At 43.6% G+C, this 21445-nt stretch overlaps 1 protein-coding gene across 4 annotated transcripts in view; it reads left to right on the top strand.

The window, feature by feature from the left end:
• Positions 1-21445, top strand: part of LOC137376081 (protocadherin-1-like) — a 382929-nt gene that overhangs the window by 21518 nt on the left and 339966 nt on the right. The window contains exon 3 of one of the 4 annotated variants that reach the window (XM_068044103.1): positions 18659-20660. The exons of the other annotated variants lie outside the window; for them this stretch is intronic. Within the exon in view, the coding sequence (XP_067900204.1) occupies positions 18659-18694 (36 nt within the window). The 3' untranslated portion in view covers positions 18695-20660. Of the gene's footprint in view, positions 1-18658; positions 20661-21445 lie in introns of those variants that run through there. 4 annotated transcript variants of the gene reach the window in all.

Below are 21445 nucleotides of genomic sequence, written 5' to 3'. Positions count from 1 at the left end.
GTGGAGTTTGCAAGTTCTCCCTGTGTCTGCGTGGGTTTCCTCCGGGTGCTCCGGTTTCCTCCCACATGCCAAAGACTTGCTGGTTGATAGGTAAATTGACCATTAGCAATTGCCACTAGTATAGGTAGGTGGTAGGGAAATATAGGGACAGGTGGGGTGTGGTAGGAATATGGAATTAGTGTAGGATTAGTATAAATGGGTGGTTGATGGTCGGCACAGACTCGGTGGGCCGAAGGGCCTGTTTCAGTGCTGTATCTCTAAACTTAACTAAACCCCCTGCCACCATCCCGCTCTTTGGGGTGGTGTAGAATTCCAACCAATGTTTCAGGTCTATGACCCTTCATTAGACCACTCGAGTTACTTCCCTGCAGCACTTCATTTGCTTCCATTACTGTTGATAGACCTGTACTTCACCCCGCTGTTAATTAGATTTACCATCCGGATGCATGTTTGAGTACAATTTCTGGGACAGTTTTTAAATAGGGAGGTGCACTCGACCTCGTGTGCTTTTTTTTCACACTTTGGTCATTACATTTTGCTAAAATTCCAAATCACAACATTCGATTACGATGGATTTAACATTTCTTGTAGAATTTTGTGTGTGTACATGTGAGCTGACAAAGATAGTTTGCCCTGATTTGTGATTGAGTAAAAGGGTTCACAGCCTGATGGGTCGCTTAGGCCTTGTATTAATGATCAAATGTTTTTGATTGAGCTGTATCCCTTTTTTTAAGCTGTGAAGCTCTTGGTGCAGTACTTCGCTTGACAGAAGCTGTAAAATCCTGGTTGGAGATTGCTCAGCTCGATTTGGTCCCATTCCTGCCATTCCGCTGACCATCACTGAGAACACAGCAAACAGGGTGCAGTGATGTTTGTGCCCAATTCTCTGACCATTGGCCCCCATTGAGCAAAGCCCCTCGTGTTATCCTGTACTGTGTTCTTTAAAATCAGACTGGGAAATGTTTGCATTCAGAGGGACATGGGTCTCTTTGTACATGAATGACAGAAAGTTAATATGCGGGTACCCCAAGCAGTTAGGAAGGCAAATGGCATGTTAGCCTTTGTTACAAAAGGATTAAAGTATAAGAGTAAAGAAGTCTTACTACAATTATGTAGGGCATTGGTGAAGCCACAACTGGAGTAATGGGAGCAGTTTTGGTCTCCTGACCTAAGGATGGACATACTTGTCCTGGAGGGAGTGCAACAATGGTTCACTATACTGATTCCTAGGAGGAAGGGATTGTCCTATGAGGAAAGATTAAGTAGATTAGGCTTATATTCTGTGGAGTTTTGAAGAATGAAAGGTGATCTAATTGAAATGTATGTAATTCTTAAGGGGTTTGACAGGGTAGATGCTGAGAAAATGTTACCCCCGGCTGAGGAATCTAGAACACGGGGTCACAGACTCAGAATAAGGGGTTGGCCATTTAGGACTGAGATGAGGAGAAATTTCTTCACTCAAAAGATTGTGAATCTTTGCTGTGGATGTTCAGTCTTGAGTCGAAACAGAGGTTGACAGATTTTTAGGTACTAAAGGAATTTAGCGATATGGGATTAGTACGGGAAGGTGGGTTGAGATAGAAGATCAGCCACGATCTTGTTGAATGGTGGAGCAGGCTCAAAGTTCCACTTGGCCTTCTCCAGCTCTTATTTCTTATGTTCTTATATTTGATGAATTCAACAAACTTTGTAGTTCCATCACCTCCTTCTTCCCCAACTTCAACATCTTTAACTAATAAGCAAAGAGGTTCTAAGGAATTGGGGGTGAGGGTGGATCCCACAATTTTTAAAAATTCCCCAATTTTCTTTCACCTTTGTATTGCTCCTGAAGATTAATCTTTAATTCCTGAAGATTCCAGGGCAGTCTTCGAAACCCTAGGCCTATTACGAACATACGAATTAGGAGCAGGAGTAGGCCACTCAGCCCCTCGAACCTGCTCCACCATTCAATAAGTTCATGGCTGAACTGATTACTCCACATTTCCACCTACCCCCGATAACCTTTCACCCCCTTGCTGATCAAGAATCTATCTACCTCTGCCTTAAAAATATTCAGACTCTGCTTCCACCTTAGAGAATTCCAAAGACTCACGACTCTCTGAGAAAAAATTCTCCTCATCTCAGTATTAAATGGATGACCCCTTATTTTTAAACAGTGACCCCTAGTTCTAGATTCTCCTACAAGGGGAAACATCCTTTCCACATCCACCCTGTAAAGACCCCTCAGGATCTTATATGTTTTAGTGCCATCCTTCGTTCAGTGCCATCCTTATCTTAAACAGTGAGTTCAGAAAAGACAAGTGACATTTCTCTATAACCAATGCAGACAGAGAGATAGACAGGCATTTACCAGCATAGTCCTTGCAGCACACCACAGATCTGATCTCGTCTTCTGCTGGCTAATTATATTACTACTGAGACAAAAAACCTAGTTACCCAATTCTGAAAGCCGTCTAACCTATTAAAAGCATTAATGCTGTGTAACTGTGATGTGTGTGCGCACATTTCCTTTTATGAAACAGATTAGCCAATAAAAAAAGAAATTGTGTTTGAGAGAAAGCCATTATTGCACTGTATAAATAAAGATGCATTTTCAATTAGCTGTTTGACCCTAGACTATTTTCTAACATTAGTACCTCTCACTCAGGCAATAGTTTAAATTGTGGATGCTAGAACTGATAAAAATAGCCGGTGTGTCGCTGACTTTCTCATGGAAATGTTTCAAAATCCAGTAGGATGTATGCTGCTTCTGATTGGCTGACTAACTGACTGTTACTAAAATATTGGACTCATTTTTTTTACATTTTTGTTCCTCCCCAACTTTTTATTCAACTGTGAAGACAAGAGACTTACACTGATGTACAGCTGCAGAAGTGACAGCTGCCCACTCAGTGCCCAGAAGTGAGTATTGGCAAACTGTTGAACTGTGAGGGGCATCATAGCTGAGCCTTACCTCTGCCCAGCGTCACACGTGCACCTTCCAGCAAAGCAAGAAGGCGGAGCTTCTTCAATCATCCAGTGATGACTGTCACAGATCAAAAGAAAATCATTTTGAGGTCAATTTTATTGCCTCTGTCACTCTGCATGTAATCAGCGAACTGAACACAGACTGGAGATCAAATGTTGAGAGCTTCCTGCTCCAACAGGCTCAGCTCCACGCTAAAACCACTGTGACTGGGGAGCTGAACAGTCTTTTTGTGGAAATTGCTCTGACTGATACGAGTGGATAAATAGTCGACAGGTTGCTATGGAATCTCTGAGTGTCTGCTGTTCTAACCCACGTGTTAACCCTGTTAGTATTGATGGGTCCACACCTGTGTTGAAATAATTCCCAGTACCATTTCACAGAAGCACACTTAATTGTTCGCTAACATCAGAAATAGCTGTTTTCAACCTTGTATCTTGTGTTAATTTTCCCCTCCATTCTCCCATTTTTTCCCCCTCTTAAACCCACCCCAAACCCACCACATCTCAAGTTGGACCCAGAAGTGACAATCTCATTCTTGGGGACATTTTTGTTCTTCCTCTCCTCTGGCTCTCTTTATCCTTTCAGTCAACAACTAAAAGGCAAAGGGAAAAGGTGATGGGAGGAAGAAGGATGGCCTTTTAGTAATGCAGAGTGTTAAAAGGCACAGTAAAATAATGATGCGTCATTGGGGAGAGGCAGTGAGGAGTGAAAAGAAAGATTTGCATTTATATAACACCTTTCACAGCCTTAGTCCCAAAGCCAATGAAATACCTTTTGATGTGTAGTCACTTATTATAATGTAGGAAATATGGCAGCCAATTTGCACAGAGCAAACTCCTGCAAGCAGCAATGTTATTGTGACCTTTTAGTGACTTTGGTTAAGGGATAAATATTGACTAGGACACCAAGGAGAACTTCCCTGCTCTTCTTCCAAATAGTACAATGGGATCTTTTATGACCACCTAAGAGGGCAGACAGAACCTCAGTTTAGCATCTCAATTAAAAGATGGCACCTCCAATAGTGCAGCACTCCCTCAGTACTGCAGTGAAGTGTCCACCTGATTTATGTGCCCAAATCTCTGGAATGGGACTTAAATCCACAACCTTCTGACCTAGAGATGAGAGTATTGCCCACTCAGCTAAGGCAAGCAGGAGGCTGAGTGTTGCAGGTTTGGTGGTTAGAAGATATGTTTAATTACTTGCTTGGGACCTGAATTGGAACCCAGCACAGATACAATGAGATGACGATTTTTGGACTATATGGCGAGATGTTTAAGAGTTGGTGGCAGTTTCAACCCAGTTCCAAATAGCCACAAAACTGCCCATAATTTGGCAGTAGATTAACAATCTGACTCTGGATTACAAAGTTAACTACTGGTGGTTGTAATAGTGTGAGAACAGGAAGTTCCTCTTTGTAAAGTGGTCCTGGCCACATAAGTCGTATCCAGTCTTGTAAATTCCTGTCTTGCTTTAATATGAAGTTTCTGTCGAGGTATTTTCTTGGGGCAGACGAAAATAGAAGGGTTGACCCTGCTTATACTTGAGATGAGGGTGGCAAAAGCAGAGAAGTGTTTCATTATCAGCAGTAATCTCCATAAAGGTTCAAACAATCTTTCCTGGTCTCCATAATGAACTGTATCCGTTTTCCGGGTAAGACTGACTTGAAACAAAACCCTCGTCTGTCCTTTCAGGAGAATGTAAAAGGTCCTTTGAGACTATTGGATGAAGAGCAGGGGAGTTCTCCCTGGTGTCCTGATCAATATTTATACCTCCATGAACATCACTTAACCAGATTATCTGGTGATTATCACATTGCTATTTGAGGGATCTTTCTGTGTGTGAATTGGCTGTCACGTTTCCAATATTATAACAGTGACTACACTTCAGAAATTACTTCATTGTCTGTAAAGGGCTTTGGGACGTCCTGAGGTCATAAAAAGTGCTACATAAATGCAAATTCTTTGTTGTATGAACATTTGAGCTCCCTCTACTGTCTCAAAAAAGGTACTGCTGCATTTTCGATTTACTCCACAGATTCCTCCTGGGGTCGATGGATGTTTTTCAGCACATGTAGAATATCATTTAAATGGAGAGAGACTATGGAAATCTGCTGTACAGAGGGATCTGGATGTCCACATATATGAAACACAAAGTTAGCATATAGGTACAGCAGGTAAATAGAAAGGCAGATGGAATGTTGGCCTTTATTGCAAGGAGGATGGAGTATGAAAGTAGGGAAGTCTTGCTACAGCTGTATGGGGTGTTGGTGAGACTGTACCTAGAGTACTGTGTACAGTCTTAGTCTCTTTATTTAAGGAGGATATACTTGAATTGAAAACATTTCAGAGAAGGTTCACTCGGCTGATTCCTGGGATGAAGGGATTGTCTTATGAGGAAAGGTTGAGCAGGTTGGACCTATAATCATTGGAGTTTAGAAGAATGAAAGGTGATCTTATTGAAACAGACAAAATTCTGAGGGGGCTTGACAGGGTACTTGCTGAGAGGACGTTTCCCTTCGTGGGAGAATCTAGAACTGGGAGCACAGTTTCAAAATAAGGGGTCTCCCATTTAAGATGGAGATGAGGAGGAATTTCTTCTGTCAGATGGATGTGAATCTTTGAAATTCTCGTTCCCAGAGAGCAGTGGAGGCTGTATCATTGAATATATTGAAGGCTGAGTTAGACAGATTTTTGAACGATAGGGGAGTCAAGGGTTATGGGGAACGGGCTGGAAAGTGGAGTTGAGGCCAAGATCAGATCAGCCATGATCTTATTGAATGGTGGAGCAGGCTTGAGGGGCTGAATGGCCTACTCTTGCTCCTATTTCTTATTTTCTTATGCAACCAGACCAAGCCACAAACCTCCAGAGCTGCAAAATCGTTCTTGAGAATAAAGGCTATTGATTGAAATCTTGCATGAATCTTGAATAGGGTTTAAAATGTACGCAATCGGGGGAACGGGACTAATTTGGATAGCTCATTCAAAGAGCTGGCACAGGCATAGTGGAGCCGAGTGGCCTCTTTCTCTGCTCTGTGATTCTACCCATTAAGCCTGTTCTGCGCCTGATGATTTTATGTGCCTATGCAATCATGGAGTTCATTAGGGCCAAATCTGCTCTGATGTCCAGACATGCACATTTCTTAGTCAGGAGCAAGCCACCCTTCCACAAATTACCTATCTTAGGGGAACTTAGGTGAGCTAAGATGCCCGAGCATCACTTGTGCTGAGAATGAACCACACAGAGCAGACTCCGTATGCCCCAGTTTCGAGGTGAGTTGCGCATTTAGCACCTTCACTGAATTGTTCAGGATTTGCAATCGAAATGAAATGTCTATGCATGTCCAGTACCTTTCCTTAAGGTAATGATTGGACTACCTGTGCGCAACAGAAATCATATTCACTTCGTAAAAAGAAAAATATTAACACTGAAAATCTGAAATCTGCATCTGAGCAGAACAAATGCAAGCTAGTATTTCTGATCTATCCCCAGTTTCCTACATCCCCACATAGGCGGCTGTGTCTTCACCTGCCTAGACATTTAGCTTTGGAACTCTCTCCTTAAATCTCTACATCTCTCCTTTTAAGATGTTCCTTAAAACCTGCCTCTTTGGAGCTTTTGGTCACCGGTCCTAAATATCTTGATATGTGGCTCGGTGTCAAACTTTGTCTAATTACTGTCCTGTGAAATGCCTTGGGATGTCTCACTATGTTAAAGGTGCCATATAATTGCAAGTTATTGTTGTGTGGACCATGAAACCTCTTTACAGGACTGAACAAAACAAAAAGAGATGGAAAGAGGGAACTGGGAGAAGTCGCTTAATTCTTGCCTGCCGTATGATTTTTCTCTGCCCCATCCACTTTGCCGTTCCAGTTGTCTGACGAGTGTATCAAACTGGAGAAAGATACTGCAGCGTTGAGTTCTTAAACTCAATGGCGGAAGCGTTGGTCAACTGAGACCGTGGCCATAATGATCATAATGATACGTGGGTCTTGTGCCACCAGTGGTAATGACAGAGTAAGCTTGCTAGGATCGCGAGGCTGATGCCAGGGGACACGTGTTTTCTGTCAGTTGGTGGCCCAGCGAATCAGACCAGTTTACATTGTTGCTGTGGCCAACTTCACAAACCCCAGCCATCAAAAAACAGACTTGAGTTGGTTATTGCCACGTTTGCAGCTATGATCTAGGACAGTTGACCTTTAGTTTGCATATGAACTGTCATCGTTATTGAGAAATATTGGGTGCTAAAAGCTAACTTGTTGCGGATACCTTGAGAAGTATTCAAGCCTTTCCAGCCAGAACTCGGGTAAATAGATGAATCTTTTAGACAGGCAAAAGCAAGGGGAGGAGGAGGCCATTCAGGCTCTAGATTCTGTTCCATCATTCATTTAGATTATGGGAGATCTGTGTCTTAACTCCATCTACCCACCTTTGTTGCGTAACCCTTTAGTCCCCTTGCCTAACAATCTCAGATTTCTTCAATTGATTGGGAAAGAATTGCTCAAATCTGCCTGTACCTTACACTTTGAGACTGCTCTAACATTAGCATTCCCTCCTGAATTGTTATTCTCAGCTCAATTGCTGAATAAAATGTTGACAAGACTGATCAGCACTGAATATTATAATGGCTCGTACTCTCCCTTTGTGCTGACGTGCTTTCAGTGTGATTGTGCCAACACTGAACTAATCTCTGATCTGTACTCTCAGTTGTCTCAGTGTTATGGTTCACAGCAGCCTGTGAAATGGAGATCAAGTGAGATATATAAAACATTTTAGATCCTCCCCTTTACCAATGCAGTGCTCATCTAACTTTAATATTAAAGCAAGCCTGACTGCTGACGACCTGCTGGCAATATCAAAAATGTTGCCTTTTATACTTATATGTGTAGCTTATTGAAGGAGAGATCCCGCATAAGATGCATTCTGTAGCTGTATCTCCTCTTTCCTACTGTCAGTAGTAGGAATGGTGGACCTGTTGTGGGGCCTACATGACAGGCCAAAGCCGCGCAGAACAGCCCCAATGTTAAGCGTGGGTCAAGTGAAGAAATGATGGTTAGTGTGCCAAGTTCTAGAACAAGGGTCACAGTTTCAAAATAAAGGGGCTCCCTTTTAAGACCGAAATGAGGAATTTCTTCTCTGAGGGGGTCATTAATCTTTGGAACTCTCTTCCCCAGAGAGCAGTGGAGGCTGGGCCATCGAATACATTCAAGGCTGAATTAGGCAGATTTTTGATTGACAAGGGAGTCAAGGATTATAGGGGACACACAGGAAAGTGGAGTTAAGGCAACAATCAGATCAGCCATGATCTTATTAAATGGCAGAGCGGGCTCAAGGGGCCGAATGGCCTACTCCTGCTTCTATTTCATATGTTCATCCACCCAAGAGGGCAGACAGGGTCTTGTTTAACATCTCATGTGAAAGGCAGCACTTCTGATAGTGCAGCACACCCGCAGTACTGCACTGGACTTGTCAGCCTGGGTTATATGTTCAAGTCTCTGGAACTGGATGTGAACCCACAACCTAAGGTTCAGAGGTGAGACTGCTGCCACCCAAGCCTTGGCTATGCATACCCCGATGCCCAGGTTGGGAAGAAGGAGCACAGACTTATTTTAATCAGCCCTTTGTATTATCCTTTCATTCTAAACACAATATGGCTTATATCCTTGAGTCCTGACAAATATGCAAAGTTTGAAGATGCAACATTTTTTAAATTTGAAATTTTGTAAAATTTCTTTGAGGAGCAGAAAATATAACAAAGATGCCATCCCAAAAGGAAGTGAGAAAAGTGCAATGGTCGTGAGCAAAGAATCAATAGATTTGTGAACATATGCAATTCAGCAACTAACAGCAATTAAAATTAAAAAATTGAAGGATTGAGATGGGGAAGCAACAGGTCAGAATAATAATGTGAAGAAGGCAACGGAAAGGGTTAAAGAGGACACCAATTTAGCCCGTCCCTTGAAGGGACTAAGCTAAAGAGTTACTGAGAGAGAAGGGAAACACTTGGGCCTGGTATTCACCCAAAATGTGTAGAGAGCATGGCGGGAATGAGAGGAGAAGCTGAACCAAAGGAAGGAGGGGGCCAGTTGAAGGGAATAAATCCCAAAGCACTGGGCCCAACTATGAAAGTGGGGTTGCCAATCCTCCCAGATTGATCTGGAATCTCCGGGAGCGGAAGACTAATTTCCATGACACTACTGCAAGCAAACCAAGGAAAAAAATCATGGTGAGGGAGGAGAGATTAAAAAAGGTGTTCACTTTTATTTCCTGTGAAGACTCTCCATATTATTGATGGGGGAAGGCAAACTGTGTAACTGAGAATGAATGAAGAGTCATCTAGTTGGGTAATGATGAGTCTGTTGGTTTCTCAGTTGGGGTGGGAAGACAGGCACAATGACGATGGATGTATTGGGTGGCCAGTAGTGTGAAGCATGGGTCTAGTTGGAGGTAGGAGGTGTGTGATGAAACCTCCAGGAATGCATCCAAGTAGAGTTGGCAACTCTCCACGAAAAGCTTGCAAAAGCCAGACAGAGCATGACTCCTGTAGCTTTAATGCCAACAGATCAAACACAAGAACTCTGTGAAAATATAACCTGAGATAATGGTAAAGAACCCACACATTAGTTGCGTTCTTCTGCATGGGTCGAGGAAATGGAATCAAGTTATTTTCACGCTTATTACAAAATGGCCGTCTCCAAAATCTGAAAAGCTTTGCGTGTTTACCTCCGTGTTAGAAATGGAAATGTCGGTGAATCTGCATTGTGTAATTTCCATTCCAGCCCATACCAGGTGCAGGTTCCTTTCAGTGTTGTGTTAAGTATGAGTTCAGCTGATGAAGCAATATCTGCCAATGGCGTTCACATTGTCTGAACTATTTCCACTGGAGTGAGTTAAGCAATGAACCTGAATTTCTGAACAGAGAGCTGTTGTGCATGATTTATGCCACAGTGTCTGAAGAGCGTGCAGGTTATGCTGCTTTGCCCCTCATCTTATTGAGCAGTTTGGTGCTGATAGGGGCAGAAAAAAAACTGTCACACTTAATCTGCTTTTAATGCTCCTCATCTAAAGTGAGGAAATTATGCAAAACTTTTTAAAACACTGGTTCGGCCCCAGCTGAAGTATTATGACCAATTCTGAGGCCCACCTTTTAGAAAAGATGGCGTAGAGAGGGTACAGAAGAGCTTTACTAGACTGGTACCAGGGATGAGTGACTTCAGCTTTGTGGAGAGACTGGAGAAGCTGGATTGTTCTGCTTAGAACAGAGAAGGTTAAAGGGAGATTTGATGCGGGTGTTCAAAATCATGTTGCGTTTCGATAGAGTAAATAAGGGGAAACTGTTTCCAGTGGCAGGAGGGTCGGTAACCAGAGGGCACAGATTGCAAATAATTGGCAAAAAAACGTAGGTGATGTGAGAGAAAATTTGCACAGCGGCTGGTTATGATCTGGAGTGCATTGTCTGAAAGGGCAGTGGAAACAGATAGAATGATAACTTTCAGAAGGGAATTGGATAAGTACTTGAATGGAAGAAAATTAAAGGGCTCTGGGTAAAGAGCAGGGGAGCGGAACTAATTGGATAGCTCTTTCAAGGAGCTGGCACAGACACAATGGGCTGAATGGCCTCCTTCTGTGTTGTATTATTGTATGGTTCTATAATTCATGACTTTCAGTTGCATCCATCACCGCCTGTGACTAGCAGGACTTCACCCGAGCATTGAATAGATCAGGTTAACTCTCTCCAGACACAACCTGTATTTTAGAAGGACAAAGACTATAATTGGACAAAATGTTAAAATGTGACATTTGCCATTGTGCTTTACAGCTGTCCTACTGGTGCAAGCCTAAAACCCTTACAATTATTTTTCTCAGTCCTCTCGTGCATTTCCACAAGTAGAGATTGAGGCTCTATAACGCTTCACCAGGCGAACAACTTACTCTACAGTCACCATGAGGTATTTGGGATCACAGTGTGAAGTGGTCTGGAGAGCTGACATGATTCCATGTAGAGGCAGGATGGGACTTCCTCGGAGGGTGTAACCTTGTCGCTTGATGCCATGTAAGCAGTGTAGTGCCATAGTGGGGTTAAGCTGGTCTGGCAGCCATGGTTACCAACTCTGCTTTGAATTATTCCTGGTGGTTTCATTGTATGACTATCATCGCCAACTGTCTCACCTGGTCAAACAGCCACTTTTCCCAGCTCCAATGTTTTCATAACAGTAAGAAAAGTGTTTGAAGAAAATTAAATTGAAGGTGGCAAAACAGGTTGAGGGAGTGGTTAATAAAACATACAGTATCCTGGGCTTTATTAATAGGGGCATAGAGTACAAGAGCAAGTAAGTTATGTTGAACTTGTATAAGACACTAGTTCGGCCTCAGCTGGAGTATTGTGTCCAATTCTAGGCACCGCACTTTAGGAAAGACGTGAGGGCATTGGATAGAGTACAGAAAAGATTCACTAGAATGGTTCCAGGGATGAGAAATTTCAGTTATGAAGATAGATTGGAGAAGTTAGGACTGTTTTCCTTGGAGAAGAGAAGGCTGAGAGGTTATTTGATCGAGGTATTCAAAATCATGATGGGTCTGGACAGAGTAGACAGAGAGAAACTGTTCCCACACGTGAAAGGATCGAGACCGAGAGGGCACAGATTTAAAGTATTTGGTAAGAGAAGCAAAAGTGACATGAGGAAAAACTTTTTCACACAGAGAGTGGTTAAGGTCTGGAATGCACTGCCTGAGAACGTGGTGGAGGCAGGTTCAATTGAAGCATTCAAAAGGGAATTAGACAGTTATATGAAAAGGGAGAATGTGTAGGGTTATGGGGAGAATGAAACTGAGGGAGTTGCTCTTTCAGAGAGCTGGTGTGGACACGATGGGCCGAATGGCCTCCTTCTGCACTGTAACGATTCTGTGAGTGTGTAAGTATGCTCAATCCCAGGTTTCTTGTATCAGTCTCCAGCAGATTAATCCTTAAATCCTGAAGATTCTGGTATGCCTCATTTTTAAAATTCTAATCCTTGTTTTTATGGCCTCGCCCTTCCCTATCTCTGTAACCTCCTCCAGTCCTACAAACCTCAGCGTTCTCTCTGCTCCTCCAATTCTGGCCTCTCACGCTTCCCCGATTTTCATCGCCCCACCATTGGCGGCTGGGCCTTCAGTCATCTGGGTCCTAAACTCTGGGATTCCCTCCTTAAGCCATTAAGTAGGGTTGAATCGATCCTTTCTTTAAACTTGCGGCAGTTGATTTAAAATGTTTGGGCAGCGTGGACAATGCTAACTGTGCTCTCCGAACATTTTCTTTTTTTTAAAAAAAGTGCTGCAAGAGGACTGTCTAGCCACACACGTGTGCAGTGCAGTCTCCTCGGCTGAAGAACCTGAATTCCAGTCAGGCATTGTGAACATAAACTCAGCACGAGACTCCCAAAGAAGCTTTCAGTTGTCCAGCTGTCCATTTAAAAATGGATAGCGTAAATCCCCCGACCGATACCTCAGCAATATTATCCAGTGAGTCGCTGAGCCATAATAAGCAGGAAGATCCTGGATCTGATCCCAGATTTACTCCAGTCCTTTCCCAAAGGTGCTGATTCATGTTGGCAGTCATCCAGTACCTCATTAACGTAGCCATTCTTTCTGTGAGGTTACACTGTATGTAACTTCTATGAGCAGAGAGAGAAAAATGTCTTTATTTCTGTAGCTTGCTCATCTTTTCCAACTCTATGACCCTCCGAGATACCTGATCTCCTCCAATCCTGACCTCCTGTCCATCCCTGACTTTATGTTCTCTACCATTGGCGGCTGTGCCTTCAGCTGCCTGGGCCCTAAGCTCTGGAATTCCCTTCCTAAACCTCTTCGCTCCTCTCTCCTCATTTTAACTACTCCTTAAAACCTACTGTTTGACCAAACCTTGGTCACCTCTCCTAATATCTCCTTATGTACCTCAGTGTCAACAATGCTTTTTTATTGATAACCCTCTTGTTAAATGCCTTGGGATGTTTTGCTACATTAAAAGGGCAATATAAATGCAAGTAGTAGTTGATCCCTATTCAATGACCCCTGCTGGTGAGGGGCACTCAAGTGGATGTAGGGTGCTCGTGTCATTATACTCAGCAATGATGACCCATACATTCGAACAGCTTGCTGTCCAGGCTCACAAATGAACTGCACTCGGACAAGCTACTGGAGACCCTTGAAGCCTCACACTGGAATGTAGTCTATATTTTGGGGAATGTGGTGGGATGCCAGGTGTGGGAAATGGAGAATAAAATAGTGGAGGGGGTGAGGAAAATCAAATGGAAAGCATCAGGCAAGAATGCATGTGTCTGGAAACTTCAATCTTAAGCTGAAATCATTTTTTTTGGTAGTGTTGATTGAGGATTAGATATTGGTCAGGACACTGATTCTCTGCTCTTCTTCCAAATAGTGGGTGCGGGATCTTAATCGAAGCAGCAAAAATCTGATCTTCTGTGTTGGCTGCCTGTTTTATAGGAGTTGTGTAAGAATGTGCCTTACATTGTGAATGCACTATTTCAGAGTACTTTTTTGATTTATCCCCATGTACATGGCAAAGCCAGGATTACCGCAGGGCATTCAAATGCAGCGAGATATATGGATAACCAGCCTCTGGTGGAGCTTAAAGGATTTTATTAACCATTGTGGAGAAAATGAGGATGGAAATGACCGTGTTGAAACTCCCATTCAGCTGTGAAATTTAATTCATCCACCGATGTAGGAAAGTATGAGTTTAGACCGAGAGAATTAATAAAATCCGTAAACCGTTCCCTTCTAGACGTGTTATCGCTACTTGACACAGTGCGGATGCTGGGAACAGGATTTGCATATCTGTCACAGCCTGTGCCTCCCGACAGGAGCTGTCACGGTCGCATGTAATTTCCAGTGGATTTCCCATGGTGTTAGGGGGTCGTCTGAGACTCTGATGTTAAGTTGCTAACCTGGCCTGTCCCTTTTAAGACAACTGGACTCAATGGAAAAGTCCAGTGGTGGTAGTTAATTGTAAACTGCTGAGTCAGTCTGAGGGCTTAGAGCAGCTTGTGAGTTCCAGTCTTGACTGACTTTTTTTTTAAAAACTGATTGTGTTACGTCTCCAAACATTGGGATGCTTTTTATAAGCGTATCATTGCCCAGTAGGTTTTCATCTGTCCATGGATAATGACTCCCGTCCATCATTTTTACTTTTAAGTTTGATAATGTTTACAATATAGAAACAACCCCAACTTGCACCTTTAACATAGTAAAATGTTCCAAGACACTCCACAGAAACATATTCAAAAGAAATTTGACTCTTGAGCAGCATAAGAGGATATTAGGACAAGTGACCAAAAGCTTGGCCAAAGAGGTATACTTTAAAGAGCGTGAAGGAGGAGAGAGAGGCGGAGAGTTTTAGGGAGTGAACTCCAGAGCTTAGGGATCAGGCAGCTGGAAGCACATCCCCAATGGTGGAATGATTAAAATCGGGCAGAGACAAAAGGCTAGAATTGGAGGAGCGCAGAGTTGTTAGAGGGTTGCCGGGCTGGAGGAGGTTACTGAGATGGGGGGAGGGTGGGGGTGGGGGGTGGGGCAAGGCTTTTTAATCACTTGAACATGAGGGTGAGAATGATAAAATCAAGGTGTTGCTGGACCAGGAGTCAGTGTAGGTCAGTGAGCAGAGGGGAGATGGGTGAACAGGCCGTGGTGCGAGTTAGAACTTGGGCAACAGAGTTCTGCATGAGCTCAAGTTTAGGAGAGTGGAAGATAGGAGGCCCACCAAAGAGAGCATTGGACTAGTTGAGTATGGAGGTTTCGAAAGCACATGCCCCACTGTGGAATCTAGAGATTCCGATTTGGAAGAGTTATGGAGATGTGAACAGAGGTGGATGAGCCTGCAATTTCCCGCTACCACCCAGCGTTCCGGTTTGCGAGCATGTTCCCACCTCGGGGCCATTTTTGAAGAGATTGGTTGGGAAGGTGCTAATGGCTACCCACCTGCAAGTGGTGAGGAGCAAACTATGTCCCTTAAAGGCCCTATTAAGGTCAGTGTGCAGATGCCGACTGGAATTTTCCAGTCAGCGATCAGGCCCCCAGCTGAGACCGAATCCAGGCCGATGAATGGAGGCAGCCTCCTGATGGCAGACTGAGGTAGTGGGGGAAATGCAGATCGTCGTTAGGGGAGTGGGGGTAGTGCAGACTGGGGTTGGGGGGGGTGGGGTTAGTGCAGTCCAGGGTTGGAGGTGTGCAGACCGGGGTGGGGGGGCTTGTGCTCCATGGACCATTTTTAATCCCCTGCCCTCTATGGCCACGAGTGAAAGATGGCCATAGCTGCAGTCACAGCCCTGTGGAGAGTTCCCTCACTATGATGATAACCTGGCCAGTATGGCCTCTTTTTATTTTTAAATTATAAAAAGTCTTCAGCAGGTGCCTCCATCTTGAGGCGGCCTCTCACTCCCCTACCTCTGACAGTGGGGCGACCAAGGTGTTATTGCTGGAGGACCTCTGATTGGCTTCCAGCCTCGGGAGCCCAGCCTCTGTCTTTAACTGGATGGTGAGCGTGCAACACTGGCCACTAATTAGCCTGCTAGTTAAATATCGCTTTCGACAAAACGCGGGGTCAGAACCTGGAAAAGCACCCAGTGTCGGGGCCCCAACCCCTGAACAAAAATTCAACTCTCAGTTTCTTTATCTGCTCAAAGGTGGAGAGTCCCTGTGATTTTAATTGCCTGAAACCAGCTCCTTTAATTTAACAATTAACATCACAAGCCCACAGAAATGTGATTCTATCTGTTCCCTAAGCGTGGGGCCATAAAGAATTTGGGACTGCTGCTGAACTGGTGAGTCGCCAGTCATTTGAACTCCTATAATATGAATGCACCTCCAGTCTCCACTCAGACTGATCTGATGTGGAGTAGTTATACGGACCAGGAGCTAAGGCTGGAGTTCAGTGCCTCAACATCTAATGGAAATAGAACAGAGCTGAGCTTAGGCTTTTGAAGGAGATGATGCGAGCACACAGCTCATCTTTCTGATTCTGTTCTGGAGCTTACTTTGTGTATCAAAAAATGAGGGTAAAAGAAAAATACCTCCCAGGCATTAACATTTTATAGGCCGAGGAACTTTAGTTACAAGGATAGATTGGGGATGCTGGGGCTGTTCTCTCTAAAGAGGTTTAGAGGAGGTTTGGTAGAGGTGTTCAAAATCATGAGGGGTTCTGGACAGAGTAGATAGAAACTGTTTACATTTGCAGAAGGGTCGAGAACCAGAGGACACAGAGTTAAGGTGATTTGCAAAAAATGCAACAGCGACATGAGGAAAAACGTCTTTACGCAGCGAGTGGTTAGGACCTGGAATGCACTGCCTGAGAGTGTGGTGGAGGCAGGTTCATCGTGACTTTTCAAAAGAAATGAGATAAGCACCTGAAGGGAAAAGATTTGCAGGGCTACGAGGAAAGAGTGTGGGGATTGGGACTAGCTGAGTTCATCTTGCAGAGAGCCAGCATGGGATTGACAGACCGAATGGCCTCCTGTGCTGTAACTATTCTGTAATGCTATTTTAGAATATTTGTGAATGGATTCAGTGGGACCTGTTACACTCTCCTCACAGTGTCTCTGTTCCAGTCATTTTAAAGGGGGTGGGAGGGGGATGGTGTGGAAGTTTAAAGTGCTCTTTGTTTGTGTCCACTGTGCATTTTTAGTCCCCTTCTCTTCTTCCCACCTCTTCCATTTTCTCCCCTCTTCTGAAGGTGCCAACTCCTTGTTCTGGAGTAGTTTCAAATGGTCACTGTCCGATCCTACACCCAAATGCTCATATTTTACACGTAATCCTTGTCAGTGGATGTTAACCAGCCATTTGACCACTGAGAGAGTGGGCCTGGGGTTGTAGCGTTGCCAGCTCTGGTTGGAGGTTATTCCTGGCAGTAATGTCAAAAGTTCCCAAACTCCAATTGTCCTGCCCAGTCAAACAGCCTTTTACTCCTAAATGTTGAATATTTTTTTATAACTAATAAACAAACGTGGCTTTTCTCACAGGTTTTGCTCATAGCAGTGTCCAGGAGATTAATCTTAAATTCCTGGGGACTCCAGGGCAATCCTGGAGGGTTGGCAACTCGAGCAAGGTGATATGATGAGGGGGAAGGGAAGACAGCAGTGATGGGTGATGGTGCTCTTACCCAACTTCCCACAAATTATACTTTGTGACATGGGGAGGGTGATTGGCTAGCAATTAGAAGTGGGAACTCGACTAACTTTCTGCAGCTCAGGGAGGTTCAAACTAACTGTAGCACCCTTGCTGTTGTCCCAACTTAGATCATCCCAATAAAGAGCAACTCTTTCGGAATATCCTTAAAGATACTCTGCTCCCCCACCACTTGAAAAATGGAAAGAAAGAGCCAAAGGCTGCAACATATGGATTTTTAACCCTTTCTTGGTTTACACCCCTGAAAGAATGACCCTCCCCAGTTCTTTAGATTGCTCTTAGGTGCAGTGATTATTTTCCTATTAGTGACAGATACCTAGGGCAGAACTACCCATTGCACAGTCCCTTTGTTCTCCAGGGATAAGGGACCTCATGATTTACAGGAAGTAGGATCATGTGGTTTCCAGGTATCCTACCTTATCTCTGAAACTCAGGGACACCACATGATTGCCAAGAATCCAAACTCTGGGGGAGTCACATAGTTTCCAGAAAAGAATCTGCACTTCTTAAATTGTCTTTTAAATTACATTATTAGGGCTCATGATGTTTTCAACCATGACAAAAAGTAAGAGGGTACATAATGTACAAAAATATGGTGTATAAAATATGGCAGCAAGATTTCAAAATACACTTGATTGATACATTTGCACGGATAAATTAATTGGAACAAAGTTCATATTATTGCTGAAAATAGAGGCATATTGTCGAAGTGTTTCTTCTTGCACTCATCAGGACAATCCACAAGAATAACCAATGTAAGGGAAAACAACAACTTATACTGCATGAGAAGAGAGTGCTGATTGGTTGGCAAGTGAACTCTGATTGTTAGAGGCATTGCCATGGAGAATGCGCCAGTTAACGGTGACTGACAGTTAACTGCCAGGTTTTGTTTGAAATTTAAACCGGGCAGCTTGACTCTGATTGGTCAAGGCATTGCCCTGCGGAATGAACCAGTGAATGGCTCTCACTTATTTTGTTTAGCTCACTTGCCAACCAATCAGTACTCTCTTCTCATACAGTGTAAAGTTGTTGTTTTCCCTTACATTGGTATTCTTGTGGATTGTCCTGATGAGTGCAAGATGAAAAGCTTCGCCAGCATGTCTCTATTTTCAGCTATACTCAAGTTCTGTACCGCCAAGACGACTATAGTTCATATTCCTACAGTAGCGCCTTTTATGACCCCAGAACAAAGCACTTTACAGCCAATGAAGTACTTTTTGAAGTGTAATCACTGCTGTAATGTAGGAAACATGGCTCTCACAAGCTCCCACAAACAAGAATGAGGTAATCACTTTTAGTGACTTTGACCAGGATACCTCTTTTTTGAAATAGTGCCATGGGATCTTTGACGTCTGCCTGAGAAGGCAGATGTGGCCATTGGTTTAATCTCTTATCTGAAAGGACGGAAGGTGAAAAGGGCAATTTTAAAGGTAGACACTGGGTTTGAGGTGCAGAAGCTGCCACTACTAGTGTTGAATGTATTTCCTTCAGTATCAAAACCAGTCGTTTCACCCACAGGAGGTAAGGATGTTCCTGACCACAAGCGAAGTCTGACTGAAGGAAACGGAAAATAACTAAAGCAGAAGGAACGGCTCAGGGGAACGGAGAGATTGACAGGCTAAAGAAATGCTGAGAGTGAAAGAAGAATGGAAAGCCAATTAAAGTGACCGATGGAATACTGAGGGTCCTATTGTGCTGGCAGCTTTGGGAGAATTGACAATTCTGCTTAAATGACCAGAATGAACTACTGCTGAGTAATGCTTAATATTAATGGAACTACATCAAGACTGCAGCACAGAAACAGGCCTTTCAACCCAACTGGTCGCTGCGGTGTTTATGCTCCCAACAAGCCTCCTCCCACCCGTCCTTATCCAACCCTATCATCATATTCTTGCACTCCTTTCTCTCTCCTGTATTTATCTAGCTTTCCCTTGAATGCCTCTGTTATTCACCTCAACTACTCGATATGGTAGTGAATTCCACGTTCTCACGGCTCTCTGGGTAAATCGTTTCTCCTGTATTCCTGTTGGATTTATCGGTGATATTTATGGCCTCTAATTTTGCTCTTCCCTGCAAGTGGAAACATCTTCTCTACATCTACCCCATCAAACCCCTTCATAATCTTAAAAGAGGTTGCCCATCAAATACATTCATTTGAACTTGCTCTGCCTCTATCCTGTCCACCTTCACCTTCAGGTTCAATTGTCCAACAAACATGATCTTGATATCTGCAATCACTGAGGGGAATGGGATAATTTTGTTTGTTTTTGTTTTCTTAAATCAGCTCAAATGTTGCGTTCTATCTGTTTGTCATGTGTGGATTTTTTTTTATACAGGCTGTCTCACCTTCTCCCTCCTGGAAGTGCTGACTCTTAACTGGGGTACAGTTCCACAGGCGCTGGTGGGCATTTGTACCTTCAGTGAGTGCCGATTTGTACGCAGGTTACTGAATATTGTCGGGGTATTCGACTGTGGGCATCATGGACAATCATGGTACTGTCCTCCCCCAGCATCCACTTTCTGAAAGGACTGCCATCAGGAGCAGGAATGTTCTCATTTATATCCCCCACCCTCTTTCCAGAGTTGAATTATATCAGCCTGTAGTACTACCTTAGTGTGAGTCTGCTGAGTTGACACTGTTTGGGATCATACTGTGCAGTAACCTGACTGACTGGGAACCCTGCAATGTTTTTATTTCTTCACTGTTAGGGCAAGTGTTAAATTGTGTCCTTTCATGACATTTTTAGCATAGGAGACAGACTTGTGCACAACACTGTCAAACCTGACGGCAAGGTTTGAAAACAAGTTCTGCTGAAGACATGGCTCTTCTCCCCTTACATTGAGGGCCACTCCCTGATGTTGCCTTTTCATTGTGGAAAGCATGGGCACATCGCAGTTTAATGGTTCCCCTGACACATCTGCACACAAGCACATGTTGACTCATCCTGTGAAAAGTTAGGTAAAGAGAGAGAGAGAGAGAGATAATGGCTGCAGAGCCTGACTCCTTCCCATCTGTCTGACCCACCCACCAGCCCAGAGAGATCCTGGCAATTACAGCCACTAAAAGTTGAGCCACGGAGCAGCCTACACATAATTAGCAAAACGGAAACCCTCTCTTGTACTCCAGGGCTTTGGACTGTGAGCAGCTCCATACCTCCACAAGTAAGCCCCTGACGATTAATCAGTTGCTTGGTCTATAAGTTAGGTATCTCTCTACCTCTTTCCCTCCTTTTTAAGATGCTCCTTAAAACCTACTCCTTAATATCTCCTTATCTGACTCGGTGCCAAATTATGTTTGACATTCCTGTGAAATGTCTTGGGATGTTTTCCTACATTAACGGGGCTACATCTCTGATAGATGAGTGACGGGTTTCAGATTGGAGGTGTTCAGTATTTCAGGAGGCAGTTGCCTCTTGGCTGCTCCTGAGTTGGCTCTTGTTGTTGGGGGGATATTGGGGGTTTGGGGAGTGAAAGAGAGGGAGGAATGTTATAAGCAGCACTTGTTTTTGAAATACTCGAGTTAGAATCCTCACTGAAATAAAAAGCGACAGATGAAATTATGTAATTTGCTTCGAGTTACTTTATTTTAAAATGCAATTTAAGATTTATTAATGCTTCAATCAATTGTAGCTGGTGTGTCCGAGTGTACACAAGCTTAACCTTACCTGAGGAATATGGATAAGGGAGGTGATGGAGGAGACCAGAAATACCAACTGATTCAAAATATCATCCTCAATAGATATCTGCGAATATGGCAATAAATGCATCACATTATATCTGGAGATGAAGGGAAGATTATAAAGCAGCTACTGTAGTCTAACAGGAACAGTTTGTTTTGTTCGTACTTGTTGCCTTATTATGAGTTTACTATTACCTTTTGAGTTAATCCTGCAAAAGCATCTGTCCTCACGGCTGCACTGTTTTTTTTTCTCCCTCCTGTTGTTTTTGCATCAATTCTTACCAGAGTTTGGCTCCACAGTCATCTGGTGCCCTCGGTACACCAAGGGGATTAATCTTCCTGATCTTCCTGTTTGCCCTGAGACAATGTGCAGACTACTTGGCTGTGCAGAGCATCACACCTGAAACTCTAATGTTCATTTTCCAGTAAGGGTTACTGGACAGTGGGAGCTCTTGGCTAATTATTTTTCTTTGTTTTCTCTATTCTGAGCTGTTGAGGACAATTCTGCATCCCTTCTGCTGCCTCAGCTAAAACCAACTGACTCATGACTCTGGGTATTGAAACTGGGACTTCCCTGGACTTTGTGCCATGGCCCAGGTTTTAAGCAGAATCCAGTTTCCCTTCTG

The sequence above is a fragment of the Heterodontus francisci genome, chromosome 12 (assembly GCF_036365525.1).
Source record: "Heterodontus francisci isolate sHetFra1 chromosome 12, sHetFra1.hap1, whole genome shotgun sequence".
Classification (NCBI taxonomy): domain Eukaryota; kingdom Metazoa; phylum Chordata; class Chondrichthyes; order Heterodontiformes; family Heterodontidae; genus Heterodontus; species Heterodontus francisci.
The sequence above is the reverse complement of the archived record's forward strand: the minus strand, read 5'-3'. Positions and strand labels throughout refer to the sequence as shown.